This window comes from Pleuronectes platessa, chromosome 1, assembly GCF_947347685.1.
Source record: "Pleuronectes platessa chromosome 1, fPlePla1.1, whole genome shotgun sequence".
Taxonomy (NCBI): domain Eukaryota; kingdom Metazoa; phylum Chordata; class Actinopteri; order Pleuronectiformes; family Pleuronectidae; genus Pleuronectes; species Pleuronectes platessa.
Window position 1 is genome coordinate 15,824,397 of NC_070626.1, and position 25,794 is coordinate 15,850,190.

At 38.3% G+C, this 25,794-nt stretch overlaps 1 protein-coding gene across 1 annotated transcript; it reads right to left on the reverse strand.

The window, feature by feature from the left end:
• Window positions 1-1,306: 1,306 nt before the first annotated feature.
• tspan15 (tetraspanin 15) lies at window positions 1,307-24,131 on the reverse strand. Its single transcript, XM_053423262.1, has 8 exons — window positions 23,961-24,131; window positions 17,828-18,013; window positions 17,103-17,177; window positions 14,715-14,810; window positions 7,489-7,605; window positions 5,749-5,799; window positions 5,062-5,178; window positions 1,307-3,745 (listed from the first exon to the last, which is right to left on the reverse strand). The coding sequence occupies exons 1-8, from the start codon at window positions 24,048-24,050 to the stop codon at window positions 3,584-3,586; spliced, it is 894 nt and encodes a 297-aa protein (XP_053279237.1). The 5' UTR covers window positions 24,051-24,131; the 3' UTR covers window positions 1,307-3,583.
• Window positions 24,132-25,794: the final 1,663 nt, after the last annotated feature.

Consider the following 25,794-nt stretch of genomic DNA (forward strand, 5'->3'; position numbering starts at 1 on the left):
CATTTAAAATTAAGAACCTAATTACCTAGGCCTGATAGTGATAATAATATTTATTTTCTGGTTGTGGAGTTGCCGGAGTAAGAGCTGGTGGGGAGAGCACGAACAAGTTGTCTTAAGTGTCGGGTTGGAGCAACATAAGAAGGAAAATCATGTTCTCCTCTCTGGTCGTGGAAGGAGTAAAATATTAATAGGTTCCATTCAGCAGGAAGTCCTGGAAGCAGCAGGAGAAGCAAGAGCATGAGCAGGGAAGAGAATCGACAAATACATCATAATCTGCTGGTTCCACATTAACCTGCATTGCAATTATGTTCAGTTGCATTTGTTTACTTTTCATGTCCTGGAACCAGCCAACAAATCCCTGAAGGAGATTTACTAACTCACCAGACGACATGGCAGATGAACAAGGCTCCTTCTGAATGTTTCAGCATCTCCTCCCTCTCAGCACATGAACAGGCCTGCACCCCACTGTCTCTGTCAGAGTGCAGCCAACAAACTCAGATGATAAGCATCAACTTCCAAACATATTTGTCTCAGTATTTCATCCAGATGTTTGAAGTGGTAACAATGCTTGAGATCACCGTTTGAATCCGTTTGTATTTGCAGAAAAAATCAATTGCGGTCATGACTTAATTTGTCTTTTCGTATGTCTGAGATGTTTCTTTTTAAATATATTTATTGATTGCCATATATTTGGCTAAAGGCTAGGGGTTCCCCACCCCTGGTGTATATTGTAAATTTCTTTTCTTTTTTTTTAAATCACAGAGGAAAATGCTTATTTTTAAAACATTTTATTCAGATTTTCTTTTGCTACATTTAAACTTCTGAGTTCCGAATTTTTTTTATAATTGTCGTTCATATTGTCCTAATTTAATGACTTAAACAAAGTACTAATTTGACTGAATTCTTGTAAAAGAACCACAGATAAATTATATCTAATATGTAACTAAAAAAGGTATACGCTGATAATTATTCAATAATAACCATCACTACTTATGTGGTTCTAACAGGGACCTTTCATCGCACTGCAAACTCCATGTCACTACTTTCACTTTAAACTAGTTTGCTTTGTTTAAATTATGTTAGCAGAGATAGTTGGAAGATGTTTTCCTTTGTTTTAACTCTACACTACCATCGATGGAGCTTTCACATACTTCATTAACATACTGTAGCATGAAACATTTAGACTCTGCTTGTGACACAGTGTGAGATCAACCATAAATTATTTAACAGCCCCCTCAACCTCTAAATACCTCTTAACAGGAAGATTCAGCGCTAGTCAGCTCATATATAAACAACCAAACTCCTCTACAACACAATTACATCTTTTTATTTTCCATCCCCCACAAAAGGCAAAATGTATAGACAACATACTTCTTTCGATAAATGTGGTTTTGTGCAACTCCGACAACAAACCTTTTGTGAATTTGAAAGTTCGCAATTACAGCAATGTTAATCATCTATTCTTTTATAAAGCAAACACTGGCACATTGATGTTTAGACCCTGTGAAAATCGACTGTAGTTACTGCATAAAAATCATTAGTAAAGTCACATTTTTAAACATTCTTTATGTAATGTAATATTTGGTCTTTCATGCTACACACACTAATGTATCAAATGTGGACTTTCGTTTGTCATAGGTATTACACAGTTTGCATAAGATTCAGAAAAGGTTGAAAAGGAGCGAGGCTGCTTAATGTGTCTGACGCCTCATTAAATAGTAAAATGTTTCCATTTAACTCATCATAATCACATTTGCATTAATTAAGCACTGAGTGTTTGTTTTATAAAGTAGTTTTTAATAATAAAGCATAAAACACATTATCTTCTCTACAGTGAAATCAGTACAGTGTGTTGAATCTTTTTCACTGTTTATTGAGTGAGAAGCAGGTAGTAAAAGTTAATTGAGTTAACACAGTTAATTTAAGTATGAACTTTATTAACCAGTTAAATTAACCTGGATTATTAGATTTGGTCTTAAAATGCTAAATATGCCAATAGGAATAAAGTGAGAACGCTCCTTCAACCCTAAGAAGCAAAGTGGGCTCCTATGTAAACCTCTGTAAGTCCTTTTTAAAAATAAAATAAAGCAATCATTTAAACTTGAAATGCTTGTAATTGTGTTTGAGCAGTGATGAAAGTATTAGACATATCATTAAGAGGTGGTGGTGCAGTCGTGTGCAGCCACAAAAGGAGGAAAAGGCAGGGAGATGTGAAATTAAAATTCCCTTCAAGATCGATGAGCTCTTTGGTCTCAGTTTGCAACTTCACAACAAACCTAAGTTCAGAAGCACATTCATTTCACATAAGACATGACAAGTTGTAACATGTTCTAAGGCATATGTTTCATACGGGTTCAAAGTATATATATGAAACTGATTTGCCATGAATTACTCATCTCATTCTGTTTGAGAACAATGTAATGACTGCCTGGATTATTTCAGTGCAACACTTTTTCAAATGAAGTAACTTTTGGAGGAGCAAGTAGTGATGAGGGGGTCTGGAAGTGTAGCACTCAGACAGCGTATATACGGTTGTTCGAGTCCTCTGATTGGTCAGGTGTCAGGGAACAAGCCAGTTTGAACGTGTCGTACTGTGAGGTTCAAGTCGAATGTCACAAGTCTGAAGGTTTTGCATTTTAAAGCACGTCCTGTCTTATTCCCTAAAATCCTCCCCTCACGTTGACACTCAAAGTGTGCACTCTATTCGTTTTGCAAATCAGCACAAACAGCAAATGTAGCATCTGGGGAAACTTAACTAAACCCTGAGCTTCTGTCTTGTTATGGCAGAGGCACTACATAAGCATCCATCTCTTTAAAATCAAATCACAATGGATAATGTTGAGCTCTTTCTCAACATCCAGCAGGGAACCACTGTTAAGACATCTTGAAGGGTTCCGAGAGCACTTATGGTTCTTAAAAGGAATATGCAGGCAGGGTATGATTCAGAGTTCCATTTAAAACCTCAGGGTGTGTTCAAATATACAACTTAGGAAAGGAGTCCTGCTTTCAGGTGACAGACAATGTGTATTTAACACTACAGTGTTGCAGTGTAAACAGTGGTGTCAGTATAAAAGGAGCAGAGTTTGTATAAAGACGTCACACATAGTTTAACTGGTGGTAGAAAACCATCAGTGAACACAGTTAGTGAACAGATGAATTTCAGGATATATAATAACACTAAGAGCAAAAGTGGTTATGTTGGTTTCTGTGTTTATCCCTGAGATTGTCTGTGGCAAAGTGCAGCACATCACTTAATGAGCTCTTATTTCCCACTCAGGCACCAGTACACTGCATGTCAACAAAGTCATTTAAAACCATTCATTTTCTGGGTATATACACAAAAATGTACAGTAAAACTGGAAAATAACAACAACATGAATATTAAATTCCAAACAATGAGGATGCAAAACAATTCCTTCTTCCCAATAAAAAAACATTCCACATGCTGACGTGCACTGGTGTTGAGCCGGCAGTTCGAAGGCAGACTCCTGCAGTGGTTGCAACAGTCTCTGCATCGTCTCCAGTGCTTTAACCAGCTGTGAGTGTTGACTGGAGTCCATTTGCTGCCCTCTGCTCAGCTCCATCAGTCGTACTCCGGCATACACTTAAACCATTTGGACACACGGCCCTGACTCTTGGCTGACCTCCCCTGTGAGCCCAGTAGCCCGTCCACGTAGTGACCGTACTCACTGATGGCATCTTCAACACGCGTGATGTACAGCCAGCTGATTATCACACCAAAGAACTAGAGATAGAGAGAGAGGCAGAGAGATAAGCCAAGTGCCGGAGAGGAAGGAAGGAATGTCACCGATGGTGCTCGTCATTTGTTGATGTTTCCCTCACTTGAATCCTGCCCCCATGTAGTAGTTGTTTCCAAAAAGGATGCGAGGAAGAGATGTGACATTACATGCAGAGCTGGAGACATGCACATTCAAATCATCACCCAGAACTGGCTGATTTAAACAGGCAACAGAATCTTACTATGACTATTTTATAATCCATGAGAGGGGTTGAAATGGGAAAATTATCCACAATGAAAATAATTTATCTCATGAATGATGAACAGGAACTGCAGACATCTACTGCAGATACATTTTTTTGTGTGAGGAGACATGATATAGGTCAATGAAGCCTGTTAAGTCCTGTATGTATGAAGATACCCTCTTAGATTCATTGATAGCTGCCAGTGAGTGTGTGTGTGTGTGTGTGTGTGTGTGTGTGTGTCTGTATTTGAATGTATTGTGTCAATTGAAATGCTTAAGACAGAAGATGTTTTTAACGCTAGAAAAACTAAATTTGTCAAAAATCTGTTTAATTCGCCTGCTTTATTTGAAACTTCAATGAAAAGACCAGCATGCAAAACATTTTATGAAAATTGCACTGCTCATTTTCTCACTGCGAACAGCGTGGAGTGTTCAGTTGAACCCGAGGTAAAGCAAATTACATTTAATCGTGCGTCAGAGTTGTTTTCATCAGACTGGCTGTTGAATATGGATAAAGGTTTTAAGTGCTTCAGATATTCAAAAACATTCTGGAACTAAAAATGCACCTGTTCCTTCACTGTGAGACTTTTAGCAAATATTTCGGTGAGTCTTTGGGACATATGAAGGTTCCCTTGTTAAATGTTTGCTATCATTATCCATTCAGAAGAAATCATCAGGGACCCAACAGAGGAGAGTAGCCCTTACACCAATACAATAAATCATGAGATGAGCCCTTTCTCCTCAGGGAGACCAATAAACCTGCCTGTTTCTGTAACTAATGGTCTTGTATGTAACAATGCACTCAGGGATTAGTGGCTCTAAACTATAGTTTGTTTTTGTGTGTGTGTGTGTGTGTGTGTGTGTGTGTGTGTGTGTGTGTGTGTGTGTGTGTTTGTGTGTGTGTGTGTGACAGAAAACCATGACCTGTGCTCCTCAGGCATACCCCTGAGCCTATGCGCTACCGCTTTTGTGCTTGCATGCATGACACATGCACGGGAAACCCAGATGAAAAATTAAAGCAATAGCCCTGTAGTCTCACATGGTTCCTCAGCATGTGTGTGTGTGTGTGTGTGAATACCTGCGGCAGTAAGATCCCTAACAGCAGTCCAGCCATGATCTTATAGTTGTCTAACAGCCAGATGAAGAAAGCATCAGTGCAGCCTCTGATGTGAATGATTTCAATCAAGTCCAAACGCTACAAGAGAAACACAACACTTCTTATCAGGTAAGTCCATTTTCACAGTTTTATAACATTTACACCTGAGAAAACCCAACATAATATATTTGACCTGTGTGCTGAGTTATCAAGCCCCAACAGCTGCACAAATATGATAGGTTATCAGTGAGGTTTGGTTTTTATTTTAGAAATCTACTTTTTTTTTTTACATATGTGCTTAAATCAATAATGAAATGCTTTTATTTGTGAGTTGCTGAAAGGCTTTGCTGCAGAAATGGTGAGAACCACAAAGTGCACATGGCTGCCACAGACACACTGTGTTATTGCAGGCAAACATCCACCACCATCTCATAAATCTACATAAATACACCGGCCGACATTCTGACACTGCCAGCGAACATTATTATGATCTGGCGTTTAAAGAAAGCACCACAATTTAAACTGACTTTAAACGTGTGACACTTTTTAACTCTGAAAACGTGTGAATATCCATCCACACAATTATATGTAAACTTACATAACTTGCATGACAATAAACATGTCCAAACATCTAGCTTGTCTTAATTCAGTCATGTCAATCAGTCTTACCTCTTGTTTGAGCACATTGCAGCCACACATAGTGTTGGCCACTTCATTAGGCTGCAGGAGAGAGAGGCAGAGAGACAAAGACAAGAGTTAGAAATAAAAAGACAGTGAGAGACAGACAGTAAGAACACTGAACAGTCTTGAGCATCAGGAGTCCACAGCAAACAGAGGAAAATATGCAGGGTTGCAATCAAACACTGAAAACATCATACACTAAACAGCTGAAGTTTTAATCAACTATTGCAAGGCTTCGATTGAGCTCATGCTGTTAGGTCAATGATAAGGACCAATGCACTTACACATGAACCTCATACATGAACTATGATTTAAATGAGAATTTAACTGACCCTTTTACCAGAATGACTATGAAACTCTATGTGAAAGACGTCACTTGTATCTATTTTTACATTTGTACCAATTGAATCTGGAATACTGAAGAATCTGGCAAATGACACAACTCTGTGTGCCATTTGCCAGATTTTTCCTCCATCACCACATGTCAAGAGCAAATTTAACTTCTGCGATCTGTGAGACACTTTTTCTCAAAAGGAGTTTTTATTCTGGAGACATTTATGTAGAAATGACAAACGCTAGTGGCAGTGGATCAACCCATTTTAAAAGTAATGACGGATAAATTAAACTCAATGTGAATAAAAAAGTTAATGAAAAGAAACCCCTCTAAAAATGTATTATTGATTCACCACTGTAGAATATCTTGACTGTGATAAAAGCAGGCCTGGCTACAGTAAAAATATCAATAGCTGCCATTAGGTAGCTTAACATTACGTGAACACAAGCAGCAAGAACTGCAACTTCATTAGACTCAATACGTTACTTTAATAACGGAATGAAAAACAAATTAAAACCACTGAATGAAGAAAAAAAGATTGTAGACATAATATGTAGGGTTATAGGAAAGAAATCACTTTATTAATTAACCTTTTCATTACAACTGACTTAATAATGTCTGATGTAATGCGAGTTGAGATAAAAATCTTAATGCAGAGCTCTGGTAACTGAATTAAAAATATCGAGGACCCAGTATAAAGGATTGGTGAGTTCAGTTATGAGGGATTGTTCATCAATTTAGTCTTCTGAATAAAACCTTTATGTTTGTTCTCTGTGAACTCTGGGAGAGTGTAGGTGTATAAATTACAGGGGAACATGTGATGTTTTGTGTGGGAGGAAATCACCTGTCTTTGTGTGTGTCTTTGTGTGTGAGGCAGCGCACAGATTTAATCACCATCATAAGGAAGATGAGAGGCATTTAAATCGGAACCCCAATGTTGATGTGAGTCATAATCAGATGTACGGAATAGGAATCTAATATTTTATTAGCAACTCGTGTCCAGATAGATAATTAAAATTGTCAAAATAAGGTTAATAGCAAGAATTCTTTGTGTGTATGTAAACATAAATGAAATATTAAAAAAATTAAAAATCTGGATATTAGTGTGCATGTAAGACTGTAAACACATTGAGCTCATCATGTTGTCCAGGCCTTGTTTTCTAGATTTCAAGTGGTGTGTTATGATAAAAACAATATAAGTACAATAGTACTAGCAGCAATAGTAATAGCACTGGTTTATTTGTGATAGCTGAACCCAAGCTGAGATGAAACAGATAACACTGGGCTTCTATATTAGTAGTTTAGCAGTAATAGTTCCAGGAATGGTGTCAGATATTGTCAGCAGCAGTTAGTGTTGTGATAGTAGTAAGAGTTAAAGTAATCGTGGTACCTACCTTAGTAGTAATGCAGCAGGTATACGGGACACCGCAGGCCATTGGACCAGGTGCAGAACAGTTGTGGTACATGTTGAACTGCCAGTCGTTGTACTCCTGAGCTCCGCAACACTTAAACTGCAGAAATGAGACAAGTGCAGTGATGAGACAAGTGCAGTGATTGGAAGAAGGAAGGAAAAACAGAGATAAAGAACGAGATGGAGAAAAATGTATACGGTAAGGAGGAGATAGTGTAGAGTTGGGGTGGGCAGAATTGAGGGGAGGGATACAAAGTAGACAACTTTCTATTGCTTATTATTTTTGCTGTGCTCAGGCAATGCCAGTAACATTTTGGGATGAAATGAACCATAATTAATGATGATTTGCATGTAATTACGAGTTTTAAATTGTGTGTTTGTCTCCCTCCTACTTTACCTCTATCTGTTGACAGGTGGTGGTAAGGCTTAATATTTGCTCTGAATCTGTAATTTAGACAATATCAGTTTGGAAAGGATATATGATAATCATAATAAGCAAATTTGAAATGTATTATATCTTAGTTATGATGAGTTATATTGTTTGGTGCATAAAGAAGCATTTGGGAAATTACATGCAAATCAATAGATTTTAGAACATTTTCCTTCATGATTGTTTTGGATTTGTTTCCTACTTTATGTAAGTAATGGAATTATATCCAATGAGCAATGTTCAAAGATCTCAGCTTGTATTTCCTTCAGATTTTTAGATACAACCGGAATACTGATCAACTTGATCTATATAACACATTTCAGGACACAGTTACAAAGAGCTTTACAGGAACAAAAATGTTAACTAGAAGGGCCCTCAGACAGCATCTACCTCCAACAAGGTTAACGTCCTATCTCACAATGTAATGGGTTCTTCCTTGGGTCGTAAGCCCACCCCCTCCACAACATTTCAGTTCAGTAGTTCTAGTCATCCAGCTGACTGACAGGCGGCATGAAACCATGACCTCCTTGGCAGAGGTAAAAATGCTGAGTTTAAGGCAAAGAGTAGGAAACAATGAAAAGCAATTTGAAGACCACAGATAGAAATGTCATAAAGTAAAAATGCTATTGATGAGATAAGGTAAATGTTACTGCAAATTGATAAATGTCAAATTCTTTAAAATTTGAGGGGAATGTTTGACAAAAAAAACGGCTTTCACCTCTAAAATGGTTGGCCTACAGTTACACTGATCCACAAAAGGCCATTTCAAATCATTATTTATAGTTGTCATATATAGTATAATTAAAGCCCTATCTTAGCAAGGACATTTAATAAAATTTCCTATATAAGTGCATAGAGCTTTTGCATGACAAAGTGCACGTTAAAACAATTCTAATCATCAATGACTAACTAATAAACAGGATAAGTTGAGGAAATTTTAGTATAATTTTTGAAAATATTTGCATTGTTGGGTGCAATATCATCAGTCAGGAGGCCTCAGTCAATTTGACCAATGATTAACCTTGTCCCCCCCTCTTCATGGATAAAATAAATAAATAATAAGCAATTTATGAAGATCAAGACCGCATCTTGCTCACATTAACAAATAATAAAATCCAAACTTCATAGTTTTTTCCGAAACACAGAGTTATCATAAACACTCAGGCAGCATTTGTAAGCAGCAGCCTCACAGACCAAAGCGTTTCCCCCACAATCAATCACAACTAGAGCCTCCACTGATTCTTGCCAACTTCCTGCTGTTGGTTTATGGGAACAAAATAATGTGACACCAATCAATTACTTTTATTGTCCTCTATTCCAGCCATTAATGAACAAAACTTCAAGAAAAACCAACATTATTATTTCAAAGGGCCAATAAACGAGGCTGGAGCAGTTATCTATAGAAAGACAATTATTATTGCTTTCGGTTGATAACTTCTGAGTCACAATGACTCAAACATGGTTTCAAACAACTTCATTATTTGGTATAATTTACTGTTTCTGTGTCACATCATGCTCTTTATACAAAAGATTTTTTCCAGCATCCATGATAATTTCATTTTTATTGAATAAATAAAAATTGAGATAATTCATTCTGATGCAAAACACAAAGACATTCGTCATGGTGGATTGCTGAACTCCTCAGGGTAGTTAAGGCAAAGCTGTAACAAAGAACTCTACTAGGATGCAGCTGTTACTGATGTTATTAGTGATGTAGAGGTGGGGAGATTTCTCGACTCTCAGATGCATCACGCTGTGGACGTTTACGACTCTGCATCGATGCAGAAACAGGACCAAATCGACTCTTGTTTTGCGCTACTTTCATTTCTTGAATGCTGAATAATTATAACACGGCTGGTTTAACTGAATGAATGTCAAATCAATGTGGAGAGCACTGACCACTGTTATAGACTGACTGGTGTTACAGCATAATTGTAATAACAGTAGCAGTCTAAAATGTTTTTATCTGGTATCAGTAATTACCATTTGATTTGTATTTTCACTGGGGAGAGAGCAGCTGCAGAGAGTAACGACTAAAAAGCCCAAGAGTCGCTCTCAGCGGTCATTTAGTAAGACAGATACTTTCTTGTGAGGGAGGAAATGAGTCTAAAAGGCAGTAAACGAGAAAAGGAGGACAAATGGGACAAAGGGTCAGGCTCAAGAGAGACAGTAAGAGAAGATGAGACAAGAGCTAAAGAGGAAAGGTGAACAAATAAATAAGGAGTAGTAGTGGGCTCTTTGGAAGACAGTGAGATCATGATGTCAGGCTGCCAGGAAGTAAATACTTCCTCCCAATGGTGTGACAGCAGAGAACGCCAACTCTGGGTCAGGACCCACACAAAGGTTGCAGGGAGGCAAAGCAATTACAATGTGATTCATATCTGTGACTGTAAGCCACTAATCAACAAAACATTACAAGTTAAAACAGGCAGAGTAACAAGTAGGTGCAGCTGTACAGTACAATACAATACAATTCATCAGTCATGTAGTGAATAATCACTTTGAGAAGAGTCATGTCGAGGGCAGATTTTAAGATCAACCTGAAGCTCCGAAATCTCAAAACACTGACCAACACCAACGAGACTGTAGAAGATGAGTGAAGTACCTCTCATTCTATAAACTCTCCCTGCAGTCACTTTGCAGAGGGGATGACTGCTAACTAATATGAAAGCAAAATATAAAGTACGTCAAGAATTCTGACCAGTTATTCTAGTGTTTTCCTTTATTTCATCTCTGTCTCAATCAAATACTATTTCAGTTTTACCCTAAATCAGAATCAGAATGTATTTATTGCCAAGTAGGTTTACACTTACAATGAATTTGCTCTGGTTATTGGTGCATACAATGAACACAGAAACATAAAAACATACAAACACAATAAATACAACACACATTAGAAAAGCAATGAAAAGAAACAATATATATTTACTCACTGTTTACTTCTTATTTACTCCCTTTTTCTAATATTTATACAAAGTAACATTTATTTAGACATAAACATATCTAAATCAAATATATATAATAGATAAAAGATATAAAAAGTGAAGTAAAAAAGTGAAATGCAAGACAGTGACAGTGTCAGATTGCAATATGCAATGTAATGTAGTATAATATAATATAATATAATGTATTAATTTAACACATCCTTGAGGTGTGGGGGCGGAATAAAAGTCAGAGTCAGGTGGGGGTCCTTAAGGGTAATGCCTTTTTCACAGCCCGGAGTAATTACTCCAGAGTTAAAGTGCACCAATCAGTGCATGCATGTCGTATATCTGAGAGCTGAGGTTATGGATTAAGGGGGTAACAATTTTTGGATTCTAAAAAGAGAGTCACTCTACCAATGTGTGTATAAGTGTGTATGTGTTTATATGTATAATGAGGACATTTGGGAGGAACTTTGAGAGAATTGATACTACAGTTATTATCCCACTGCTTATGATACTATGGTAACGCTGATATTTGATCCTGTTTTCTATTGCTAAAAGAAGTGATTGATTTTGTAGCCTAAGTGACGACAAGCTGCAGTGACAACAAGACACAACTCAGTTCATCCCGCGCTTTCTGCCTTCATTATTATAATGCACTCACATGCATGATAAGGTTATAAAGGATAAAAAAAACATGTTTCTTCTACAGCTCTTTTATTACTGTTCTGAGTTAAATCATTATTTTATCAACATACTGCCAACAACAGCATGTTGCATATTGCAATCTGACACTGCTCACTGTTTTGCATCTTGCATTTCCCTTTTTACTTCACTTTTTATATCTTTTATCTATTATATATTTTTATTTAGATATGTTTATGTCCAAATAAATGTTACTTTGTATAAATATTAGAAAAAGGGAGTAAATAAGAAGTAAATAGTGAGTAAATATATATTGTTTCTTTTTATTGCTTTTCTTATGTGTATTGTATTTATTGTGTTTTTATGTTTTTATGTTTCTATGTTCATTGTATGCACCAATAACCAGAGCAAATTCCTTGTAGGTGTAAACCTATTTGGCAATAAATACTTTCTGATTCTGATCTGAATCTGATTCTGATAGAAACAGGGCATAATAATTAATTCAGAATTTGTCTTTAACATTCTTGCGCGCTGACTGAAGCTAACTTAACATTATTGATATAAGATGGGGAGTTTTTGATGCTGACCTGTTATGTTTTGATACCTGATGAAGTTCCTGTTTTCAGTAAACAAGGTTTTACTGGCACAATTGTCCACTGTGGTGTTATTGACTCTGCAGCAACTGCTTCAGCATTCAAATCAGTCAGACATTATTTGAATGAAGCGTGACGTCCATATTGAAGTGTTCAGTAAAGGTTCAATATGTAAGGATTTTATTTTCATTGTGTTTAAAGTTAAAATATCATATAAACAACCTCTACTGTTCCTAGAGTAGTAAGACATTAAGTTAATAATCAGCCTCTTGTTTACAGCTGAAGATGTAAGCATCCCTCCATGATGAAAAGGACACAGTGGACAACAACAACAGCCAGGAGGTAATCAGTCAGTGAAACACTGGCAGACAGCTAGTGGCCATGAGATGATAAGGAGGAACTCTTATCCTGTTGTAGAGCAGCAGAGGATCTACAGTAACACAACCTGACCAAACAATCAATGGCTTCAAACGAGTTTGGACTGTTCCTGCCAATGTTAAGCCAGCCTCCTATCTGATGGATGGATGCAGACTTAAAACAGATCAATCCGCAATCAATAGACAGGCAGAGTTACCGATAGGTCAGTTTTGACAGGGCATCATTGACTGGATATTTTTAAATTACTTCACTAACACTACACTTTGATCCACTCTTCATTTCATTGGTTTTGTTAATTCATTCAGTATTCAGCTCTGTTGTTTGCAGTGCTGTGAAACGTGTTGATGCAAACCACATAGTCCCAGAAACAGTGAGAACACTGATAGCTGTAACTCCTGATTGAAAACTATCTGGAATATCTAAACTGTGTGGTGTTTGTGAGGATGGGCGTCTTGATTGGCGAAGGTGTCCTCTGATAAAGCAAGGGAAAATGCAGCTTATTCAAAAAGGACAGCAGTAGTCAATATTATTATTAGTGTTTTGAATAGGCAATGTTATTGTGTTGGGGAGAAGCTGTTCACTGTCTCTCTCAGTGTTGAAGACAATAGAATTGTTTCTGGTGTAATAAATGTCATATTTCCATTAGAATACTGAGGACTCATTAGTATTTTTAATAACCAGGCAATGTTATTGTGTTGGGGGAAGCGCTTCACTGTCTTGCAGTGTTGAAGACAATAGAATCCTTTCTGGTGTATTAAATGTCATATTTCCATTAAAATACTGAGGGGTAGTGGACGGAAAAGATCAGATTGGAATTAATTTAATACAGGATATGATGTGACCTTCCACTGATATATGCGTTTGTGTGTTGGATAGAGGATGGGAGTTTTCTCATTTCCTGTTATTGAAAACCTGATATGTGTTTTACAGCTGGATCAAAAGGCTTAAAAGGTGGGTTCTGAAACTGGAAAGACTGGGTTTTTTGTGAACACATCTATGAATTGGCGACACGTTTACAAACCTTAATACATCTAAATACAGTTTAGAGTTTTTTTTTTTTACACATTTGGCACACACACACCAAATTTACAGATTCCTGTGCATATCTCAGAACAATCTGATTATGCACGCAGAATGAGGGGATACACGACAAGTCTCCACTAACAGCTCTGCTACAAATGCTTATAAATATGAAGTTGAAACCATTAAATGTTGTGGAAGGATGTGGTATGTGTCAAAGAAAAGCCAAATACATTTTGGTGCAGATCACAACAAAGCGGCAGATCTAGGATTTTATTACAACTTTCTTTAACATTGTGAGAAGTTGTGTTTTGGGATATTTTAACAAATTTCTCAATGAATAATACATGAATCTTAAATAATTGACATTTCTAGTGGACTGATCTCTCTGTGAGTTCAATTGGATGCAGATCGAAATACAGATGCAGATATAGCGTATTAAAATGTTTGAGCAGGGGCAAAAAAAGGTTTTCTAATTTCATTCTAATTTCCATCTGAGCTCAGTCCCACAGACCAGAGAGAATAAAAAGATAAATCTCTCATGCCAAATATCCACAGCTGATCGAATCCTAACAGAAAATTCAACAAATGTATCTTGATCATAGAAAGAAACATATATGAATGGTAGCCTCAACACACATTGGCACATACAAGCTGACTCAGTTCCCCAGATGAGGAACTTTACCTGAATTTCAATTCCTAATCCTTTATACCACACAACTAGATAAGTAACTACTTAGAGGGCTTCAATCCTCCAAACTATCATTTGATCAAGTCACAATCTGGTCACTCTGCGACAAGGAGTGACGCCTGCAGACTGAAGGAGCATTTGTTGTTTCTCTTCTATTAATAAGAGGACTTGCCGGCTGCTTCTTAATTTCACTGTGCGATCAGTCTGACACTGCATCACTGTGTACTTGATCAAAGTTGGCAGTTAAATCCTCAGCTGCTGTGTGTGTGTGGCAGGATGATGGACTCTGGGAGCAGGTGTACAGTGTTGGTTTGGCACATTTCGCTCAGTATTTCGGACACGACTTGGTGCGATTATCCAAGTTCACTGATGGTAGTTTAAACAGACCTTGAATCCGACGTGTGATGGTAACCATGGCTGCAGACTGTTCTGTATGTGCATTATTTGAACGTGACCTTTAAATTGAGTGTTTTGTTGACAGGAATGTTTGGGTGAAATGACAGAAAAGTAAGAGTGGTATAACCTTACCTTCTTCTGAACAAAGTCCATGATATTTTTGAAGTCCAGGTCATCATAGTAGTTGACTATGCCCTTCCGGATGTTCTTGTTCAGTAAGTCCACCGTCTACGCGAGTACAAATACATAATTCAGTTAGGTTGTGTACAAGGGACAGAGGGGGGGGGGGTCATGCTACCTTGTTGTTTATGTCAATGTCACAGCTGATGGACCATCAGTGTGTCACACAGGCAGCTCAGCTCTGCAGAGGAAGTGCTGTGACTCGTCAAGGTGACTGATCCACTGAAGTGGAATATCAAAATGTGTTGAGCATCAGCAAACATCTGTCACTCACAATCTGGTGCCAAGGGGTCACATTAGGTAAATGTTTCAATCTAGCCACAGACTGGAAAAACATATTTGCAGCTTTGAACTCCACTCATGGAAAGATTTTCATTCAGGAAGATGTCTAGTTTATTCTAATCATTTTACTACACTGTACTGCTTGTAATTCTTTAGTTGTTTAAAACTCTGCCATGGAGGTTGTGCTTTCCCCCCTGTCCGTTTGTATGTTGGTTTCTTTATCGTCAGTAGGATTATGCAAAAACTGTTTTTCACGACACTTGGTGGAAGGAGGGGAGGAGGGCCAAGGAAGAAGTCATTAAATCTTAGGGTGGATGCAGACTTAAAATTGTGAAATAGGGTATTTATAAACATTTAAACAGATTTTTCAATGCATGGATTTATTGATGAAAAACAATCAGTCAAATTTAGGGGACTGATATCTATGAGTGTGCTGATTCAAATCAAAATCCAGATCTGGCTGATTTAAATGTGGTTTCATGGGGGTCTAGCTGTTGTTCAGTAACAAATAGGGCGAGAAACCCACATCAATGAATAGCTGAGATAATCTGGATTTAGTGTGAATCAAAGGTTTATATGCATCTTCAAGAAAAGAGAACAATGTCCGAATGAAAATTACAGATTTGGTGCAGAATTTAAGGAGACTATTGGGCCTTGGCTGAGATACGTGCTCTACTGAGAGCTATTCTAGTTTCTAGTTTATTAGCCTCGGACGTGTTTTCTCATTCAGGTCTAGCAGTGCTCTGTCTTCACGTCTCCTTGATGAATTGAGTCTGCTACCCTCATGAGATTAAAGCAAATGAGCTTTTCATTTGATTTATTTTCTTCCTCCTCTGAGCATACCAGGCCCTCACAGCGAATCTATTGGGCGAGACGTTGCCTTTTAAACCACATTACAAAAAGCGAATTTATAGACATGAAGTTAATCGACTAGTTTCCCTTGTGACAGATGACACTGAACCGTTATTAAAGAACTCATCACAATATCACTTGGTATTTTCATCTTAAAAATGGCATCTCTTCTTATTTGGCCAAATGTAAATGAAATAATGGTAAAATATTATTATTATTATTTAAAACTATTTAGAAACTATAAAAGTTAATTTATAAACAGGTCATCATTAAGTTTAAGTTTGCAGGGAGGGGGATGTGTTCCACAACTGAAGACAGAGACAGCCTAAAAGACTAAAGGAGAAATAAATGAAGTATTTGAAAGAAGGATTAGAATGAAGAAATGTGTGAGAGAGAGACAGTGGATTGAATACAAAGACAGGTCAAGCATACCAATATCACACAAACAATAATCCTATCTCATCTTGAGCAGGCTCATTCTGATTATGGAGTCCCTGTACATTTCCAGACCAGATATATATGCAAATAAGATTTCAGTTTGGTGTCGTAATCCCCATTTAATAAAGATAATATACCACATGCATGGTTTAGTTCATTATTTGTTTAAAATATGCAGCTGAAATTGATATGGCATTAATACTTTTTTATTTATTACCAAATTTAGCCTAACTATTTTTATTACCTCGCCTGATGTATGCAGTGAACTGACACCATAAGGGGAGAAAATATAATGTTATTTCGATACATTTTTCTTTGGTTCGTATCATGTCCTTGTGAACAGCAGCAGACCACTGTCAGTTTACTGATATATAAAGCTTTGCATATTATTGTGTTCCCTCATGACAGAGCGGCAGTACAAATAATCTGTCCTCTGTCCAGATCTTCATGGTGGAGGGGATGGTGTGTTGCCAAATCTATTTTTCGAACTGTAATCTCAACTTTCAATATCATAAATATAATCTTAATGCTTTGGTCTATTCTGTATAATAAATACTAATTTACTTGCATGTCTTAATGTGTTTTTCACTTGTAACAGATTTATTGGGTTGTTTTTCTGTATCAAGTTGGAGGTAAATAGGATGTTGTAAGCTCCACAGATTTTAAAGCCTTTGAGGCAACGTTGTGATCGATCCCTCCACTATCTATGCTTTGCTGAGGATGGAAGTGTTTCTAACAGACTATTGATCAACACCAGGGACAGCTCACCTGGTTGCGGAAGACCAGCGCCAAGATTCCTCCGAGCAGTTCCAGGATCAGACAAACTGACAGGGTGTACATGAACTGTGATCAAACAGAAAACAGAGAAAAGAACAATTATATACTGAGACATATTTACCTTCATACTACTGAAATAAAATTAATAATGAACATAAATAAACATAATACATAAATAAATTAACTAATTAGATAATTTGTAGTTTAGAAATTATACATCAGGATCTTTCAACACTGTCTTACACTACATCTGTCGCCAAAGAGGCAAACATCTGTGAACGGTTTGTTTGTGTGCTCTGAAAGACGTCTGTACAAAAGAGGGGGTCTGTCTGCATCACTGCAGGAGCATCACTGCTAAAGAGATGCTTTATAAACGTGAGGGCCAACAGTCTTAGTTTCAGATTTTAGCTCATATGCATTAAAATGAACAGGCACAACACAAAGAACAGAGATGCTCTGATAACAACACACACAGCAGTGTGGCTTCATTCACTGTTAATATTTACTTTTATCTCACCAGCATTGGTGAGATAAAAGTAAATATTAACCCACTGGTTTACAACTATACAACAATAGCTCTTATGTGTCACTATGAAAAACACAGAATTAAACATTTACATACACTAAATTCTAAAGTCTTAAAGTCTTAAGTATTAAGTCTTTTACTAAGAATCTAGGGGCCACATACATAACTTGTGTACAAGAACACCACTCACCACTTTCAGTAGAGTTAGATTATCTCTCAGTGAAGCCAAGACTCCAATCAACGAGACTATAAACATGATAATTCCCAGGACGATCAGGATTACAGCTGGGGCCAAAAACATGCCCTCCAGCGTCTTGAAGCGTTGTCTCTCCACCTCAGCATAGATGCCAATGGAAAGGAGAAATCCACCTGTTAACTGGAAACAAAGAGGAAGTAGATAACAAGGCTTAGTCATCAGATCTGATATAATGGGGAAAAAGGCATAATCAGTGAATTGTTATTATTTCAGAAACTTAAAATATGCGTAACACACACAAAGAGGCATCGAGCTTCGTCTCCAGGTTGATACATCTACAGACACAAACACACTAATTATGCTACATTAGCTAAAAGTATAAGATATAACTCATGTTTATATCGTAGTCTTATACGTTCATATGTTCATTAATGGTTAATGTAAGAATCACATGGCATTACTCATTAGTTGTGATGGTTTTAAAATCCAATAAAGCTGTAAAAATGCAGAACCTGCGACATTCAACGTTAATTAACTTTCTTTTGATTTTATTCCTATTTAAACCCCTTGTATTTAATCCCCATTTCTCTGGATGTTGGTCTGTGAGTGGGCCACAGGAGAATATCTGGAGGAAACAACAGAACTTCAATTAGGCCACCAGCTCATTTTGTAGGCTCATCCTATTTGATTAAACTTTTACCAGGCTAATTAAAGACTTGGCCACTATTTTCACCGGGGAGTAAAGTTATGCATTAAAAAAACTGTGACTTGCAAACAGAGAGGAAAAAAAGAAGGTTATGTTCATTTGATCATGTTGACAGCAGGCCAAGCTGAACCACCAGGAGACGTACGATCTGCCTCCGAGTGCCACAAGGAGATGGAAATTTGTGACTTGGATCAACTCACATGAAATTTTATTACATACATTTATTATTATCGGAATGAATTGCAATAACCTGGAAAACTACCTGAGTTATTGAAACCTTTGTGCTTTCTACCAATTGGCAAAAATGCTATCATGCTAATTATGCTAAACCAATATGTTGAACATGGTTGTACCTGCTTTACCTCAGCATGTTAGCATTGTCACTGTGAACACATTGACTTGCTTGCTTGCTTTAGCATTTAGCTTGAAGCACTGCTAGGCCTAAGTGTAGCAGCACAGTGTTGTGTTACAATGATGTAGACTAATCTTGTTTAATCTTCCATGGACCAACTCTATCTATGAAAAGCTGAAACTGAAAACTGACCTCTCTGAGCATTGGCCTGACTGTAGGAATCTCTGCAGCCTTGATAGTAGGAGACTTCTGCTGTGAGCCCACACAAGGTAATAAATCTAATTATAATCTGGATTTTCATCTGACTGGAGAGGACATATAATGTAGCAGTATTGTTTATAAATGACAGCTTTCTTTAATTAGGTTCTCACTTTGTTGGATGCACACACACACAAACACACACAGCCTTACCCCATCTGACTCATAGTCAATTACTCCAACTTAATTCAATAATCAAAGGAAGCCTGACTTTAATTTTTGAACTATCAGTGGTGTGAAGCAGATAATTTGTCTGGGCTGCAAACACACACACACACACGCCGCTCACACAGAGCAGTGGAACACAGAGCAGTGGTACACATAAAATTGCGACACATTTGCTGCTAATTGCTAATGGTGCAGTCAGCCTCCGCATAATCTTTCTTCAGACAGGGAGGAGGGGAAGAAGCGAGGGAAGACAAATCTGGGTTCTAAAGGTCAGAGCAGTGTTTACACTCCACCATGATGTCCTTCCCCTACATGTCCCTGCTTGCTGTCTGTTATGGTATCTCGCTGCTGGCTGTTTGCCAGCCAACCCCCAAACCTCACTTCCTTTCAGCCAAGAGCATTTTACACAAAGCAAGTCTAAATTTCTGCACACAATAAAATATGTCAACACTGATGAGTGATTATCTTTACAAAGAGTCTTGTGAAATCATTCAGGTTCACGTAACCAATCTTAACTGAAATGGCTGAGGTAATACAATAACACAGGCAGCGCTGTGTTTATCCACATGCACTTAGCTGCAGATGACTTGGTGACAATATCAGGGCATTAGCCAACACCTCAATAAAGCAACTTTACAGAGCTGTTAATGTGCTTCACCAACTGCTATGAGGGTACGCAGAGCTGAAACTAAAATGTGGCTTTGAAAACAGAATACAAACTGTACACAGTTAACTAGAGCCCCACAGCAGTGCTAACATGGCAAAGACTTTTAGTCTAGTTCTTAGACTGTATGGAAAGATGGACATTGCTTCTCCACTTCCTCCCACTTTCCAGAAATTAACAAAAAATATCCCTGATATGAGGGATGGCATCTTGCACATTTGGAGCCAGTGTCTGCGCAGTAATGATCAGGGGATGGATCCACGGTAGTAAGATCCCACCAATAAATTAAATAAAACCAGACTTACTAGAAAAATGTACGTCGTACATCGGTGTAATAAGACCCTATAATAACAGAAAACTGATCAAGTTCAAATGTGTGTTATCACTATGAGACACTGTTAGATAAACCTTGAGTGAAGAAATAAGATAACAAAAGCTGATAACATCGTGCAGAGGCTAAATAAACCCACAGCAACAAGACAATAAAAGTGCAGTTTTTCTTGCATTGCTCTGAGATTTAACTGAGAGGAATAACCAACTGTTGGCAGTCAGAACTCATTTTACACACCGCCAATTATGTTAGAGTAATAAAAAAAATAACTTCTGCTCTGCCTACTACTGAAAGCACTGTTTGCATTATGTCTCTACAACGAGTTATGGGGTAGTTCCCAAGGACTGTAACACAGTACCTGTGGAATTCACATCACTCCCATACTTGGTTTTAGTTTTGGTTTTAGTCTTAGTCAACTGTAACACATTGGATCATACACAACAAAACTAGATTAGATTAAGCTGTTGTCTTTCTATGTCTTCTATGAGAAGGAAATAAGTCACATTCTCTTACATTGTTCGTCCAACATATGCAATGTTGCTTTACTGTTTGCAGCTGATCTCTGGCCCAAGGAAATCCTGTCCTCTGCGACTGAATCAGTATGAAGAACAGGTCATAAAAAAAATTAGGACCCAATAATATTTGTATTTGTGTGTGTGTGTGTGCCCATTTGCAGATGTCTACATGAAACAATAGGAGGATGTGACAATATGACGTAAACTGCCCTTTGTTCTTAACAGTATGGTGCTGAGATAAGCACGTACTTCAGAGACAGTGGGCTGTGAGATTGTGTCTTTAACATGTGACTGAATCAATAAAAAAGTAAATATCACATTTTAATCTGTCTCACCCCCCCCCCCCCCCCCCCCCACACACACACACACACACCCTTTCATTCTCAATAATGAAACCAATACTGACTTCTCTCTCTCTCTGTTTGTGTGATTTTCTGTAGCGCACTGACGGTTGTCTCAATCAGATATACCATCTGCCATGTGGTCTATATGTGAAGGAGCTGCTGCTGGGTTTGGCTTGTTTCAGTTGTATCTAGATCCTTTTCCTGGTGTCATTTCCTGGAGCCACATTTTATTCTTGCAATTTAAACAAAAACTCAGGAAGCAAATGATTATAATTCAAGAATTCCATTTTGTTTAGATATATATCATGGAACTAGATTGTTTGGATATACAATATGTCTACTCACTTATGGTATTATTAATGGCTATATAACGCTATAACTACAACTGTCCATCCTGTTAGGAGGGTCTGGACTGAGAAAATATGAATTCTGGGTGAGTTGGTTTGGAATAAACCTATGTATGTTTTTTTTATTCATTTAATGATTCATCCAAGTAGAAAGGATGATAAGTGCTCTTCAGGCAACACTCCATTTCACCTCTTAACTCCCTCAGAAATCAAATACAGCCTCTTATTCCTGTGTAGGTGTCTCTATTTCTCCTACTTTCTCCTTGAAGAAGTCTGGATCTACATCTTAACTTCAGCTTCTAGGGCCTTTGATGGCACTTGGTCGCTGGACATCGGCCCATTGTCCCTGTGAGTAATCCCTACGTTTGGTGGCGGCACAAAGTCATCAGCTAACAACTATCTCAAACATAATAATGATCAACTATAACTTATTATTCTGGGAAGCCTTTTTGTGTACATTAACATATACATCTCTAAAAGCAGTGAGTGAAATGGGGTTTTAAAATTGCTTACTTAAATAAAAGGAAACAATTTGGGAAAATGGTAATACTGAAAGCTTGAGTGCAAAAATTACCTTTAAAGACTTCCAGTAACTGAACCCTCTCCCCTTTACTGTACTCAGAAAAGCAGTGGCAACTGAATCGTGCATTAACAGAAATGAGTCATGAAGACGATGGCTTACACTGTTTTACAGCAGGTCTATTAAAAGATGCAAGTATTCAATATAACCAGTACAAAGGAATTGCCTGGTTAGCCATTTTTCTAAACCCTTCCCTTTTCTATTTATTTCCTGTTTTTCCCCTCGTACCCAAAGTATTAATTTATTTGTCTTATGCTGTACATAGATGCCCCTCATTTTTATCTCAATTGACCAATACACTTTAAGCAAGAATGAGAATCTTACTGCACTTATTTTTGTGTTGACATTCTTGTTTAAGTTGCATTCAACGCAACACTACTTCAAGTCCAATCCATTAATGTGTGTGGAGATGTCCCAATACTGACGATAATGTCGGTTGAGGCATCGGCAAGTATGTGAATCCACTGCAATTCCGTTGCAACGTGTTTGAAGTATATCAGTTTCACCAAGATAAAAATGCTATTTTCTTTGTTCTGAAAATACCTTCTTCCTCTTTTTTGCTCCAAATATGCAGTTGCTGTACTGTTTTTAGAGCAGACTGTTTTTGCAGTACTTCACACAGGAAGGTCCTACAAGTAAATGCGCCACATGTATGCAAGCTTTTTAAAGAAAGTTATTGCTGTGTGTTCCTTAATGTATTAATTTGTGCTCTTTTTGAAACTGACATTAAACTAGATAATAAGATGTATTCTGTGTATTTGTTTTTCAAGGGGTTAAACCTGAGCCAGGCCATTCAACAATATCATCAATCTTTACTTCCATACAGGATTAATGTCATACAACACTTTCAGTGTACAGTTTGGTTGTTGTTCTTTTGTTAATGCACTGGTCAGTACTCAGTATTTGCCGATAAACAAAGTCCAGGTATTGGAATTGGTATCAAGACGGGAAAATTATCAAAGGAGCCTCTCTAGTTGTGTGTCTGCTTGTGTATAAAAAAAAGGTATTTCATCTAAAATATTTTAGAAATATAAAATGCCTATAATTAATGTTAGGCTGTATATGCAGACAGAGTTGTATTATCGGGCTAAAGGGCTAAACCGTATAGGCTTAAGTGTCATTAACAGCACCTGACTCGAGATATTGCGGTTTCTGTTTTTCCCATTTACTGACTACAGTTTGCTGACTTATCATGTGGTGGGTGGCCCACACATGACTCATGTTGTGATACAGTCACACACACGGATTTTAAATACGGTTTTGAATACTTTTTTGAACACATTTTCAAATCTGTTTATACACACACGCACACAGAGATAATCTAAATATTGATTTGCAGATCCATGTACACATTCACACATCTCATTACGCATTTGGAGATTCTTCTACACATTCACAAATCTGATAATACACAGACATTTGTCAATAGTTTTGCTACAGTAACGGCCCCATACCCAGAAACTTCTAGGTCTGAATCTACTGTTCCTCTGCCTCCTCCTCCTTAGATGCTCTCTGTGTGTGTGCTCACACTGACGGTGTGTAATATCAGGTAGGATCGAGGTGAGGGTGCACGGAGGAGGGTGTGGTCAGCCTGCAGCAGACACACGGTTATATGGTGTCGTTCCACTCCTGCAGAACAGCTCTCCAACGGGCACAACACCTGTCTCTCCAGAACTACACACTAAACTGTGCGCGGTCGTTCCTCACCACAACGACGGTCGCTTTTTTGGAGCGGAAACACACACACACATACACATACACACCAGCAAACACACACACACACAACCTGTCTGACTGTCCCAGAGCTGTGTCCAGGCGCAGCAGCGCACGCTCCCCTGTAAACGAACACGGAGGATACTTACCCACCAGACGATGGAATACGCGAACAGGGTGAATTTGAGGACGATGTAGGAGAACCTGTGGCAGTATCGTATCTCCTCGTTGTTGGACATGTTGTCGGACGGAGCTCAGTGGAAGCCGGCGGCTTCCTACGCTGCTGCTGCTGCTGACTGAGCACTTCCGCGTTGTCTCCCCGGTGTCACACCTGGCAGCGCGCGACGGCCGGATGGAGGGATGATGGGAGGTTTGTGGCCTGACGTTAACTGTGGGTGGGAGACATCACAGGGTTAAAGGCCCGAACACCGACCGTGCGAAGGCCTCATTGAAATTACCCCGTTTTTCTGGTGAACACTTTCTTAAATGACACTGAATATTAATATAGGCTGTGGATGCCTCTCCACTGGGCCCGGTCCCAGACCGCCCTCCCCCGCTGCCCCATCAGGTCCCGGGCTCGCATAGTGCTACTTGGCATTCGAATCCCCATCAAAACACCAGGTTGTTGTATCTCGGGCATACATGGTCCAATTTACTCCAAACATTAAACAGGACGTTTTTTTTTTAACGCCACTCTGCATTGTCCAACCAGCCCCAAAATTATCACCTATTCTCACCTGTTCACCTACCTGTTCACCTGTTCAGATCACTGTCTGACCTGAACAGATCAATTAGTCGTTTAGTTGTTTCACTTATCTTATCAGCTATTCGATCCATACAGAGAAGATTGATAAACATTCCGGCTCACGGATTTTCCATATTCCAAATCATCTTTTTTTTAGCAGCCATGAAGGCTAGGCCTAATATTATATTACCAGTGCAGCCCAATATCCTTACAGGCAAACCAGAGGACATGAGTGAATTCCCTAAATGATTTTCCCATTGGGACTGAGTCTGGGAGATGCCTCCGCCTCTTATGTGTTAAGTTGAATACAATGAACTCTACAGATTCTCCCTTTTTTCTCTGGAGGAGGTGTTTGATTGTGAATGTCCAATTTAGAGCGTCCAGACTTTCTTTGGACTTTCTCCACATGGCCACCTAGTATAATGTCAATAGAAAGCTGGTCCACCCCTCACCTCACACTCCGGAGACATCTGTGTTGTCGATTTGGCATGACCAAATGTATGTTTTTATTCACTTATAATTCATCCGAAGTAGAGTGTGGAAAAGAAGTGCTCTTCACGCAATACTGTCTCATAAATAAAATACAGCCTCTTATTCCTGTGTAGGTGTCTGTGTTTCTCTCTCATTATACTTCATGCTCTACTTTTCCTTCATTTCCAGGTAAAAATCTCTGAGATTAGCTTATAAACCTTCTGGCCAAGATGGCAGCATAAAAACAATGCTTCTACAACAAGTAATACTGAGCACATTTTCTCTTTTAATTGGGGTGTGGGTTCTCTTTAATAGAATGAAGTTTTCCTGATCTGGTTTAAGTCGGCTGAAACTAAGTAATAACTAGAGCTACGTTGTAGCACTAACGGGCCCCGAGCACAGGCGATTTCAAGTATGTTGCAGTCAGGGAAGAGAGAGCGATCGAAGACCAAGCGCACGTCTCCGCCTTGCGTGCGTTTTAAGCTCTGCAGCAAGGATAAACGCTTCACTTCCTGTAGCCAGCAGGTGGCGCTATGATTTGAAGTCTTTGTGTCTTTGTGGATGTCATCAAGTCGCGACTCTTGTCTTACATGTCTAGTTTGGACTCGATTGGACCAAATATGTCAAAGATACAGAAGCTCGTGTTTTGATGGCCTGTGATCAAACTTTGACGCCACGCAACGGTCACACCGTATGAGTAGAAATGGATCTTTTAATAACTTTTAATCTCCATCTTGTTGTGATGACACTCATCTAAAGTTTTAGTT